We start from the raw sequence: 13,766 nt of genomic DNA on the forward strand, positions 1-13,766 counted from the left end.
TGTGGCTGTCAAAAAGGGGCTCCACAAGTAAAAGTCATTAGTAATTCAGCAATAATGGATTTGAAACCTTTGGGAATGACTGGAAGATCTGTCTCTCTCTGGAAAATTTCTGCAAAATGGTCATTTAAATGTTGACAGAAAAGTGAGTTATCTTGAAATTAATTTTCAATAAATTCCATCAAGTTAAAATTAGAGGCTTTAAGAAATTCCTACACATTCATTTCTGGAGACCATATGATAGAAAGTGTCAACCACTCTGACAGTATTGAAATGTCTCTCATTTCTCTTTAAGCTACAGTATTTCAAAGAACCAGTTAAATATTAGAATAAAGTAATGCTGCCATATAACTTTGATCTCAGTAAAAAAAGTAATTTGAGGCCGGCCGGGCACGGTGGCTCACGCCTGTAATCCCAGCACTTTGGGAGGTGGAGGCGGGCGGATCACCAGGTCAGGAGATTGAGACCTTCCTAGCTAACATGGTGAAACCCCGTCTCTACTAAAAGTACAAAAAATTAGCTGGGCGTGGTGGCAGGTGCCTACAGTCCCAGCTACTTGGGAGGCTGAGGCAGGATAATGGTGTGAACCCAGGAGACGGAACTTGCAGTGAGCTGCGACCATGCCACTGCACTCCAGCCTGGGCAACAGGGAAACTCTGTCTAAAAAAAAAAGAAAAGAAAAGAAAAGTAATTTGAATAGACAAAATTGACCATATTAAAATATTCTTTAGTTCATTGACTCCTCGATGGTCTATATAGTATAGAATTTGCAATTACAGCAGAATTGTAGAGAGATTGACATGATTATAAAATAGATTAAAAACCAACAATTAAAAAAGGATTTCTAAGGTCACATCATTATCATTGTAGTACTTACTATCAAAGTTGCATTTTTAGATTCACTAACCTGTCTTTGTATTGTGTCTAATCTGATGGCACTTCCTCTCTACCTCTGATTCTTCTGAAACCTGAACCAAGTTATGAATCAGTTGGCATCAATGGTGTTCCTTCTTCTGTTTTCTTTGCTTATATTCATTTTCTTCTAGATCACTAAGAATTTATAATGAAAAACAATCAAAGGGGAAAGATATTTGATTAGTAACATCATGAGAAAAATTCAAACTATATGTCCAGCCTTGGAATTGAAATCCAGTCACAGGCCAGGAGCGGTGACTCATGCCTGTAGTCCCAGCACTTTGGGAGGCCAAGACGGGCAGATCATGAGGTCAAGAGATTGAGACCATCCTGGCCAACATGGTGGAACCTCGTCTCTACCAAAAATACAGCAATTAGCTGGGCGTAGTGGTAGGCGCCTGTTGTCCCAGCTACTTGGGAGGCTGAGGCAGAAGAATTGCTTGAACCTGGGAGGTGGTGGTTGCAATCAGCTGAGATCGCGCCACTGCACTCCAGCCTGGTGACAGAGCAAGATTCCATCTCAAAAAAAAAAAAAAAAAAAAAAAAAAGATTCAGACAGTGAGAAGGCGTTGGGGTGATGGGAGAAGGAGACACCCTTTGCTGAACCTTAGCCATAAGTTAGATTTGGATGTGATGGGTAAACTTCCTTGAGCGATCACTTTTAAATGACAGATTTTCTAAAGTTAATATCCAAAGTGACCTAGTTTGTTAAAAATATGACCACTTTCAGATTAATGATTCATCCTTTTGTTTTAGATTCGAGATGGTCCTTTGTATCAGGACCCCGTTCTTGGGAGGTTCTGCACCACTTTCTCTGTCCCACCGCTCCAGACTACTGGCCCGTTTGCCAGAATTCACTTCCATTCGGACTCCCAGATTAGTGACCAAGGCTTCCATATCACCTACTTAACATCACCTTGTAAGTAACCTACCAGTTGAGAGCTTAAGAGGGACTTGAAGGCCAATGCTATGCTTACATCTGTTTTATATTTTAATGTGATTCAGAGGATGACTGACTGTCTTAGGCCAAGAACATTTCTTTATACATATTTCTCTCACAGCTTCAGATTTTTTCTTTATCTTCCCAATGCTCTATTATTAATACTGCAATATCCTTTGATCCCTAAATTATGGGATCCACATCACTATAAAGATGTATGAGGCACCCAAACTTAAATAATTCAGGACGCCAGTCCCTCGTGGTGTTTGATGTTTAGTTGTGAGAGAGGTTTGTGCATGTGAGCAGTGCGGTCTCTCTGGATTTTGTCCTCGAATCGAGTCCAGCTGCGCAGGGGCTGGGACTGGCTTCCAGCATCACAGTGTCCCAGACTCTAGAGCTTCACTTCCAGCCAAATACTGTTAACTGTTAGGAACTCACTTGCTTTGATACCTTAAAACAAACAAAACAACAAAACATAGGAAATACTCTATGATTTGGGTTTTTTTAGGGAAGTGGAGGATTTTGTTTATGACATCTATTATTGTGCCCTTAATAAGCATTCACAGAAAAAATACCTTTTAAGTTTCAATATCAGGAAGAGTAACAATGAACATCTTTACTTGTCCCCTTTCTTCATTTCCTTTTCTTTCTGCAGAATCTGGTGCCAACCTCCTGTTCCCCTTTCAATTGTTTTCTGTGCAAATCAACTCCCCCTGGCTACATCTTGCTATTGTGTATTCATTTTTTCTTTAATCTGCTTCATGTATACAGTTATATAGTTCATTTTGTTACATTTTTTATAACCATCTCAAATCTTATTGGAATGAAACAGAGCACTAATGTATTTAAAAAGCAATTTATGAAGAGAATAGTAGATTGGAAGCTAGATGACACATCTCTGCATCTATTTCTTTAAGCCACTGCAGGAATGTCCCACAAACACATCAAATTGAAAATCTTAAAATTAGAGGCACAAGCCTATGGAGGGTGAATAAAGCGGGTATGTGCTTGTGTGTGTGTGTGTGTGTGTGTGTGAGTGTAAATTTTTAGAAACTGGATCCAATGCCTGCGAGCCAGAGCAATGCCATTGGCATGACCTGTTCGTGTCTTCCCTGTTCTTAGCGGATCTGCATTGTGCTGGGAACTACACGGACCCAGAGGGTGAACTCTTCCTGCCTGAGTTGTCTGGGCCTTTCACACACACCAGGCAATGCGTCTATATGATAAAGCAGCCTCAAGGAGAACAAATACAAATCAACTTCACCCACGTGGAGCTGCAGTGCCAGAGTGACAGTTCTCAGAATTACATCGAGGTAACTTTTACTACTCAATCGCCCTTAGATGACATTCATCAGCGTTTTTATATTCTGCAGAGTGATGGTCTTCAAAAGATTGTTGGGCCACCAGCAGCCAGATCACCTGAGATCTAGTTAGAAATGCAATAATAACTAAGCTCTAACAACTAAGGTGCAGGCAAATAAGTGAGGCTCATAGGATATACTAATGATATACAGATGTATTATCTAGAATAATTAATACAGGAAAGAACTGAACCCAGGAAAGTGAAGGGATTTGCCCAGATGACCCAGCTAGTCAGTGGTAATGAAGTTTAAGTGTTGAATGATCCTTCTTTTGGAGGTTAGGGTTTTTCCTTCATTTATTCTGCTTGCTCTCCTCCAGATATCTTTAATTGTGATTTAAGTGTGGGTAATGATTGTAATACAGGGAATATTTGAAATAGAGACAGGCCGTTTTTGTTTGCTGGACCTGGTATTTATTTTGCTTAATGATTGGTCAAGCCACAAATTAAAGTGTTGAGCAAGATAAAACATTGTTTTTTGGGCACAATCATTTTACATAAACTAGAGAAGAATTTACAATTTGGTTTGTTTGTGCAAATTAAATCCATTTATTCATCCAGGAAAAACTTATGTGACCTCCTGTCCTCTTCTTTCTACATTTAGACAGAGGAAACAGAACTGTAGCATAAGATCTAGAGCTAGTTGAAGAAGTACATTGGCCATAGCACTACAGCAATATGTATGTATATATGTATCAATTTTTTTTTTTTTTTTTTTTGAGATGGAGTTTCGCTCTTGTCGCCCAGGCTAGAGTGCAATGCCGTGATATCGGCTCACCGCAACCTCCGCCTCCTGGGTTCAAGCAGTTCTACTGCCTCAGCCTCCCGAGTAGCTGGGATTATAGGCATGTGCCACCACACCCGGCTGATTTTCTATTTTTAGTAGAGATGAGGTTTCTCCATGTTGGGCAGGCTGGTCCTGAACTCCCGACCTCAGGTGATCTGTCTGCCTTGGCCTCCCAAAGTGCTGGGATTATGGGCATGAGCCACCACACCTGGCCTGTATTTTTTTTTTTAATGCTCCATTTTTTTTGTTTGTTTGTTTTTTGTTTTTTGTTTTTGTTATACTTTAAGTTCTAGGGTACATGTGCACAACGTGCAGGTTTGTTACATATGTATACTTGTGCCATGTTGGTGTGCTGCACCCATCAACTCGTCAGCACCCATCAACTCGTCATTTACATCAGGTATAACTCCCAATGCCATCCTCCCCCCTCCCCCCTCCCCATAATAGGCACCAGTGCATGATGTTCCCCTTCCTGAGTCCAAGCGATCTCATTGTTCAATTCCCACCTATGAGTGACAACATGTGGTGTTTGGTTTTCTGTTCTTGCGATAGTTTGCTGAGAATGATGGTTTCCAGCTGCATCCATGTCCCTACAAAGGACATGAACTCATCCTTTTTCATGGCTGCATAGTATTCCATGGTGTATATGTGCCACATTTTCTCAATCCAGTCTGTCACTGATGGACATTTGGGTTGATTCCAAGTCTTTGCTATTGTGAATAGTGCCGCAATAAACATACGTGTGCATGTGTCTTTATAGCAGCATGATTTATAATCCTTTGGGTATATACCCAGTAATGGGATGGCTGGGTCAAATGGTATTTCTAGTTCTAGATCCTTGAGGAATCGCCATACTGTTTTCCACAATGGTTGAACTAGTTTACAGTCCCACCAACAGTGTAAAAGTGTTCCTATTTCTCCACATCCTCTCCAGCACCTGTTGTTTCCTGACTTTTTAATGATTGCCTTTCTAACTGGTGTGAGATGGTATCTCATTGTGGTTTTGATTTGCATTTCTCTGATGGCCAGTGATGATGAGCATTTTTTCATGTGTCTGTTGGCTGTATGCATGTCTTCTTTTGAGAAATGTCTGTTCATATCCTTTGCCCACTTTTTGATGGGGTTGTTTTTTTTCTTGTAAATTTGTTTGAGTTCTTTGTAGGTTCTGGATATTAGCCCTTTGTCAGATGAGTAGATTGCAAACATTTTCTCCCATTCTGTAGGTTGCCTGTTCACTCTGATGGTAGTTTCTTTTGCTGTGCAGAAGGTCTTTACTTTAATTAGATCCCGTTTGTCAATTATGGCTTTTGTTGCTGTTGCTTTTGGTGTTTTAGACATGAAGTCCTTGCCCATGCCTATGTCCTGAATGGTATTACCTAGGTTTTCTTCTAGGGTTTTTATGGTTTTAGGTCTAACATTTAAGTCTCTAATCCATCTTGAATTAATTTTCGTATAAGGAGTAAGGAAAGGATCCAGTTTCAGCTTTCTACTTACGGCTAGCCAATTTTCCCCAGCACCATTTGTTAAATAGGGAATCCTTTCCCCATTTCTTGTTTTTGTCAGGTTTGTCAAAGATCAGATGGCTGTAGATGTGTGGTATTATTTCTGAGGACTCTGTTCTGTTCCATTGGTCTATATCTCTGTTTTGGTACCAGTACCATGCTGTTTTGGTTACTGTAGCCTTGTAGTATAGTTTGAAGTCAGGTAGCATGATGCCTCCAGCTTTGTTCTTTTGACTTAGGATGGTCTTGGCAATGCAGGGTCTTTTTTGGTTCCATATGAACTTTAAAACAGTTTTTTCCAATTCTGTGAAGAAACTCATTGGTAGCTTGATGGGGATGGCATTGAATCTATAAATTACCTTGGGCAGTATGGCCATTTTCACAATATTGATTCTTCCTATCCATGAGCATGGTATGTTCTTCCATTTGTTTGTGTCCTCTTTTATTTCACTGAGCAGTGGTTTGTAGTTCTCCTTGAAGAGGTCCTTTACATCCCTTGTAAGTTGGATTCCTAGGTATTTTATTCTCTTTGAAGCAATTGTGAATGGAAGTTCATTCCTGATTTGGCTCTCTGTTTGTCTGTCACTGGCATATAAGAATGCTTCTGATTTTTGCACATTAATTTTGTATCCTGAGACTTTGCTGAAGTTGCTTATCAACTTAAGGAGATTTTGGGCTGAGATAATGGGGTTTTCTAAATATACAATCATGTCCTCTGCAAACAGGGACAATTTGACTTCTTCTTTTCCTAACTGAATACCCTTGATTTCTTTCTCTTGCCTGATTGCCCTAGCCAGAACTTCCAACACTATGTTGAATAGGAGTGGTGAGAGAGGGCATCCCTGTCTTGTGCCAGTTTTCAAAGGGAATGCTTCCAGTTTTTGCCCATTCAGTATGATATTGGCTGTGGGTTTGTCATAAATAGCTCTTATTATTTTGAGATACGTTCCATCAATACCGAATTTATTGAGAGTTTTTAGCATGAAGGGCTGTTGAATTTTGTCAAAGGCCTTTTCTGCATCCATTGAGATAATCATGTGGTTTTTGTCTTTGGTTCTGTTTATACACTGGATTACGTTTATTGATTTGCATATGTTGAACCAGCCTTGCATCCCAGGGATGAAGCCCACTTGATCATGGTGGATAAGCTTTTTGGTGTGCTGCTGGATTCAGTTTGCCAGTATCTTATTGAGGATTTTTGCATCGATGTTCATCAGGGATATTGGTCTAAAATTCTCTTGTTTTGTTGTGTCTCTGCCAGGCTTTGGTATCAGGATGATGTTGGCCTCATAAAATGAGTTAGGGAGGATTCCCTCTTTTTCTATTGATTGGAATAGTTTCAGAAGTAATGGTACCAGCTCCTCCTTGTACCTCTGGTAGAATTCGGCTGTGAATCCGTCTGGTCCTGGACTTTTTTTGGTTGGTAGGCTATTAATTATTGCCTCAATTTCAGAGCCTGCTATTGGTCTATTCAGGGATTCAACTTCTTTCTGGTTTAGTCTTGGGAGAGTGTAAGTGTCCAGGAAATTATCCATTTCTTCTAGATTTTCTAGTTTATTTGCGTAGAGGTGTTTATAGTATTCTCCGATGGTAGTTTGTATTTCTGTGGGGTCTGTGGTGATATCCCCTTTATCATTTTTTATTGCATCTATTTGATTCTTCTCTCTTTTCTTCTTTATTAGTCTTGCTAGCAGTCTATCAATTTTGTTAATCTTTTCAAAAAACCAGCTCCTGGATTCATTGATTTTTTGGAGGGTTTTTGTGTCTCTATCTCCTTCAGTTCTGCTCTGATCTTAGTTATTTCTTGCCTTCTGCTAGCTTTTGAATGTGTTTGCTCTTGCTTCTCTAGTTCTTTTTTTTTTTTTTTTTTTTTTTTTTTATTTTTATTGGGACAGTCTCGCTCTGTCGCCCAGGCTGGAGTGCAGTGGCCGGATCTCAGCTCAATGCAAGCTCCGCCTCCCGGGTTCACGCCATTCTCCTGCCTCAGCCTCCCGAGTAGCTGGGACTACAGGCGCCCGCCACCTCGCCCGGCTAGTTTTTTGTCTTTTTTAGTAGAGACGGGGTTTCATCGTGTTAGCCAGGATGGTCTCGATCTCCTGACCTCGTGATCCGCCCGTCTCGGCCTCCCAAAGTGCTGGGATTACAGGCTTGAGCCACCGCGCCCGGCCTCTAGTTCTTTTAATTGTGATATTAGAGTGTCAATTTTAGATCTTTCCAGCTTTCTCTTGTGGGCATTTAGTGCTATAAATTTCCCTCTACACACTGCTTTAAATGTGTCCCAGAGATTCTGGTATGTTGTATCTTTGTTCTCGTTGGTTTCAAAGAACATCTTTATTTCTGCCTTCATTTCTTTATGGACCCAGTAGTCATTCAGGAGCAGGTTGTTCAGTTTCCATGTAGTTGAGCGGTTTTGATTGAGTTTCTTAGTCCTGAGTTCTAGTTTGATTGCACTGTGGTCTGAGAGACAGTTTGTTATAATTTCTGTTCTTTTACATTTGCTGAGGAGTGCTTTACTTCCAACTATGTGGTCAATTTTGTGATGTGGTGCTGAGAAGAATGTATATATCTGTTGATTTGGGGTGGAGAGTTCTATAGATGTCTATTAGGTCTGCTTGGTGCAGAGTTGAGTTCAATTCCTGGATATCCTTGTTAACTTTCTGTCTCGTTGATCTGTCTAATGTTGACAGTGGGGTGTTGAAGTCTCCCATTATTATTGTATGGGAGTCTGAGTCTCTTTGTAAGTCTCTAAGGACTTGCTTTATGAATCTGGGTGCTCCTGTATTGGGTGCATATATATTTAGGATAGTTAGCTCTTCCTGTTGAATTGATCCCTTTACCATTATGTAATGGCCTTCTTTGTCTCTTTTGATCTTTGATGGTTTAAAGTCTCTTTTATTAGAGACTAGGAATGCAAGCCCTGCTTTTTTTTGTTCTCCATTTGCTTGGTAGATCTCCCTCCATCCCTTTATTTTGAGCCTATGTGTGTCTCTGCACGTGAGATGGGTCTCCTGAATACAGCAGACTGATGAGTCTTGACTCTTTATCCAATTTGCCAGTCTGTATCTTTTAGTTGGACCATTTAGTTCATTTACATTTAAGGTTAATATTGTTATGTGTGAACTTGATCCTGTTATTGTGATATTAGCTGGTTTTTTTGCTCGTTAGTTGATGCAGTTTCTTCCTAGCATCGATAGCCTTTACATTTTGGCATGTTTTTGCAATGGCTGGCACTGGTTGTTCCTTTCCATGTTTAGTGCTTCCTTCAGGGTCTCTTGTAGGGCAGGCCTGGTGGTGACAAAATCTCTAAGCATTTGCTTATCTGTAAAGGATTTTATTTCCCCTTCACTTATGAAACAGTTTGGCTGGATATGAAATTCTGGGTTGAAAATTCTTTTCTTTAAGAATGTTGAATATTGGCCCCCACTCTCTTCTGGCTTGGAGAGTATCTGCCGAGAGATCTGCTGTTAGTCTGATGGGCTTCTCTTTGTGGGTAACCCGACCTTTCTCTCTGGCTGCCCTTAACATTTTTTCCTTCATTTCAACTTTGGTGAATCTGACAATGATGTGTCTTGGAGTTGCTCTTCTCAAAGAGTATCTTTGTGGTGTTCTCTGTATTTCCTGAATTTGAATGTTGGCCTGCCTTACTAGGTTGGGGAAGTTCTCCTGGATGATATCCTGCAGAGTGTTTTCCGACTTGGTTCCATTTTCCCCCTCACTTTCAGGCACCCCAATCAGACGTAGATTTGGTCTTTTCACATAATCCCATACTTCTTGAAGGCTTTGTTCATTTCTTTTTCTTTAGACTTCTCGCTTCATTTCATTCCTTTGATCCTCAATCGCTGATACTCTTTCTTCCAGTTGATCGAGTCGGTTACTGAAGCTTGTGCATTTGTCACGTATTTCTCATGTCATGGTTTTTATCTCTGTCAGTTCGTTTATGGCCTTCTCTGCATTGATTATTCTAGTTATCCATTCTTCCATTCTTTTTTCAAGATTTTTAGTTTCTTTGCGCTGGGTACATAATTCCTCCTTTAGCTCTGAGAAGTTTGATGAACTGAAGCCTTCTTCTCTCAACTCCTCAAAGTCATTCTCCGTCCAGCTTTGATCCATTGCTGGTGATGAGCTGCATTCCTTTGGAGGGGGAGATGTGCTCTTATTTTTTGAATTTCCAGCTTTTCTGCCCTGCTTTTTCCCCATCTTTGTGGTTTTATCTGCTTTTGGTCTTTGATGATGGTGACGTACTGATGGGGTTTTGGTGTGGGTGTCTTTTCTGTTTGTTGGTTTTCCTTCTAACAGTCAGGACCCTCAGCTGTAGGTCTTTTGGAGATTGCTTGAGGTCCACTCCAGACCATGTTTGCCTGGGTATCAGCAGCGGAGGCTGCAGAAGATAGAATATTGCTGAACAGCGAGTGATCCTGTCTAATTCTTGCTCTGGAAGCTTTGTCTCAGGGGTGTACCCCGCCATGTGAGGTGTGGGGTGTCAGTCTGCAGCTCAGTTGAAACTGCAGAAATCACCCGTCTTCTGTGTCGCTCGCACTGGGAGCTGGAGACTGGAGCTGTTCCTATTCCTTGCTCCGGGGACCACAATAATAGCACCTGTATTCCTGTATTTTTTTTAATCCAGAAATTTGTATTTCAGGTCATTTCAGAATGGGTATATTTATTGAATTTAGGTTTTCTAAAGTCTATTACAAAGTATATTAAAGTTTTACGCTATGGAAGAATTTCAAATATTTTTATGTAAATCAAAATTAAATTATCAACCCTTTTTTTTTTTTTTAACTTTTGAGAACAGCAAAATAGCTCTTCATTAGAGAGTGCTTGCTATACTCTGGGCACTATTATAAGACTTTAAAATAGTATAACAAGTTAAATAGATAATGATTATTGTCGGCTTACTGCCTGCCATGTGTGGTAAGTGCTTTTCATGAGTTAATTCATTGAATCCTCACAACAACCATTATTATTTCTGTTTTAATCTTAGGAAACTGTAGCCAAGAGAAGTCACTTGTGCACAGTTACATGTCTAGCAAGTAGTGGAGCTGGGATTCAAATTTAGGAGATCTAGTTATACTGATCTTCAGTAAGAACAGAAATGCAATTGTGCGACTTTGACTACAAGAGGTGTCTCATCTTCCATAGGGAGAAAGGTCTTGTGAATTACCCAGTTCCATACCTGGCTCTCCAATCATGAGACTTTTAAAACATGAAGCCAAGCATCATGATTTTCTCAGATAGGCAAGAATGTAACTCTAATTTTCAGGGAAATTTGTGGCCCTTTCTATTAAAACCTTCATGGCAGTTCTGTAGTTCTAAAGAACTATCAGTACCTCTGAATGGTTCCTTCTCTCTGGCTTTGCAGAACACTAGAACTGAATTTCAGTGAGTGGTTCCATGAACTCCTCTGGATTGTTCTGAAAAGTTAGCACAAATAATCATTATTAGAAGATTTAATTTCATAAACCGGAACGGTGGAATGTTTTGTAGCCAGAAGGTGATTAAACTTAGTTCACCTAACTTTTTATTTTAGTTCATTTGTCAGATGACTGTATAATCTTGGACAATTCTTTATCTGGATGTTTCAGTTCCTACTTCAGTAAGATACCCTATCTATTTCTCTAAACTTTAGGGGTAAAATCAAGGAAATAAATGATAAAAGAAGCTTGAAGAGTTAAAAAATATTATTCAAGTGCAAGGTTTTTCTGGACCAAAGTTTTAACTCTAGCCTTGAATTTATCAGTTCAGAGACAGCCAATGTGGCTCTCACGGTTGGCCAGCGAGGTATCTACATTCTGGTGTAACCATATATCGTCAAAGTCTTGACCACATTTCCCTCAGGGATTGTTGATGGAAAAAAAAAAAACTGTATTATTCAGAAGGACAGGTCATGTATGGTGATTTAAATATTAATAGTTTGATAGATTTTTCTATTATATCTTTGACCAACCAACCTAAAGGAATACAACCAGTGTATCTGTAGAATTTTGGCATCAGCAAGGACCTTAATTTTACAAATGAGATAATTGAGGCTCACAAAGGTCAAACTCTAGTTATTGTCGAAGTAGAACTTAGATGTACCTCTATGAGATTCTAGATAGACATACATTGACTTTGGTTAAAGCTCTTGTGTTTAAATCATCTGTATCCATTGGGAAAATTTGTGAACTGAACTCATTTTCTAAAAAGTGTATTCACTTCTCTTGATGTTCTTCAGATAGTGGTCATAGAAGAAAGTGACACAGGAACCAAATTCTAATGATGTTATTATGACTCAATATATTGTTCCCTAAAATGATGACTTCATTTTTTAAAGCTATCTCTAAAAAACGAAAGATTTATGAAAAAGAATTTTAAAACGAACGTTGGTATTTCCAATACTTTGGTGGTTTAGAGGGGGATGACTTTGTCCTTTACTAACTCCATTGATGAGTAAAAGCAGTCCACCCAAAATTTTAGAAAGAATGGAGAACAGAAAAGAAATTCTACAGACATGTGGGAGAATGATCCTAAGGACATTTACTTTGAGTGTGAGTAGGTGTACTTTTAAGAATCCTAGATCTTCTCTTTATGTGGTTTTAGGTGCCTTGGTTGCCGGGCAAACATATCCTTCAAATGAAAATTAAGGTACCATTGCTGAGTGTGTATCTTTCATGGATACTGTGGTTCTGAAAGACTTACTTTTGCTCAGCAAGAGCGTTCCATAAGCATTCATTAGAGAATAGATTTTAACTGCAAACGATAAGAATAGTATTGACCTAGTGTAGCATATCTTTCTTTTTTTTTAACACAAGAAGCAAACATTAACATATTAATTCTTAGATTTATATATCTCTCTCAAGTGAGGTTTCTACTTTTAAAGATACACATTACCTATGGAAGATGTGACATGGCTACAAATGAATGAATACAAGAACAGATCAATTGTTAGTTCATCTGTTTTTGTCGAAGAGAGCTTTTAAATTGTATGGAATAGTTCAATGAAGGTGATGGAAGCATCTTTCCAGAATAAAAAGCAGCACCTCTCATTAATATTTCATAAGTGATTTAAGTCATCAGAACTCTGAGTGAAGGACACATAGGTAGTAATGAAAGTTTAATTTTTAATCCCAGAGAAGGGAAGTCGTAGGCTGAATAATAAATTCAGAAGGCTATAGGATGTTAAGGTGAAGGCTTGAGGTAGGATACAAAGGGAAATGAGTAGAATTGTTCACCCATCAAATCTCCTTGACCAATCCCGAAGTATCTGGCTCCTCTCCCCGAAGACACTGAGGAACTGGAAAGGGAGCTCTACTAGAGAGGCTGATAAGGGGCAGGGAGAGTGATGTGCCTTCTGGAGAAAGAGAAGGGCTTTTGAGAAGTTGTTCTTTCTTAGATGTGGAAAGCAAACACAAACAGAAAACTTGAAAACATAATCAATAAGACAGGAAGGAGTAATTTACATTGAATTTGATTTCTGAAATCCAGGGAATATAACTGTTCTACAAGTGGCATTGAACCCCAAATTCATCATATTTTAGACCTCTATGACAATCCCAGTAAATTAACAAAGCAGAAATTGTACACCTCTTCACAATATAACATAATCCAAAATTATTGATAAACATTTTAAAATGCCCAAGTGTGTGGAAGTATGTGAACTCTCTCCAAAATAATCATTGGATTGAGAAAGAAATAAAAAAATGAAAGACTATATAGAAAATGACAAACAGGAAATGCTGTGTACCTGTGAAATGTGATGAAACTCAACTCCCTGGTAAAATCTTTAAGATTTAAAAGAAGAGAACCAATATAATTGGGAAAGTGGGAGAGCAGAAGCTGAGGCAGGAAGGTCTGTCCTCCTCCATCTGAACCTTTTCTTTCACCACCTTCCCCTCCATCCTTTCCTCTACCTTCTCCTCCCCTCCAACTCCTGCTTTGCCCTAAGCAGCACTCCCGCATCTCCTGCATGTCTTTAGATGAATGCAAATTCACAAAGGACCTCCTTTTGTGACTTCTTAGGCATTGAGGTGATTCCGCTATGAGCTTGGGATTGGGTGGGGGAGAGCCAGGAATTGTGGAATGCACGAGGCACTTGCTTCCCTCAAGTGGACCTGCTGCTTAGAGTCTCATGGCTGCAATTCACAGAATACACACCTAAATGTCAGAAAAAGAATAAGGCCTGGAGCAAGCAAACACACCACGTAGGCTGAATAGTATTGTGTTTTTCAGTTAAGTACATATTTGAGATTAATTGTAGGTCAGAAAAACATCTTTCTAGAGAGGGTA

At 39.5% G+C, this 13,766-nt stretch overlaps 1 protein-coding gene and 1 long non-coding RNA gene across 2 annotated transcripts in view; one reads left to right on the top strand and one right to left on the bottom strand.

Moving 5' to 3' along the window:
* Nucleotides 1–13,766, top strand: part of CUBN (cubilin) — a 308,229-nt gene that overhangs the window by 44,723 nt on the left and 249,740 nt on the right. Inside the window, 2 exon segments of the mRNA XM_031652472.1 lie at nucleotides 1,669–1,831; nucleotides 2,975–3,165. Coding sequence (XP_031508332.1) covers nucleotides 1,669–1,831; nucleotides 2,975–3,165 — 354 coding nt within the window.
* On the bottom strand, nucleotides 945–11,667 carry LOC116269498. Its single transcript, XR_004177084.1, has 3 exons — nucleotides 11,580–11,667; nucleotides 10,832–10,915; nucleotides 945–1,039 (listed from the first exon to the last, which is right to left on the bottom strand). It is a non-coding gene; the product is annotated as an uncharacterized LOC116269498 (long non-coding RNA).

This window comes from Papio anubis, chromosome 11, assembly GCF_008728515.1.
Source record: "Papio anubis isolate 15944 chromosome 11, Panubis1.0, whole genome shotgun sequence".
In the NCBI taxonomy this organism is placed as follows: Eukaryota; Metazoa; Chordata; class Mammalia; order Primates; family Cercopithecidae; genus Papio; species Papio anubis.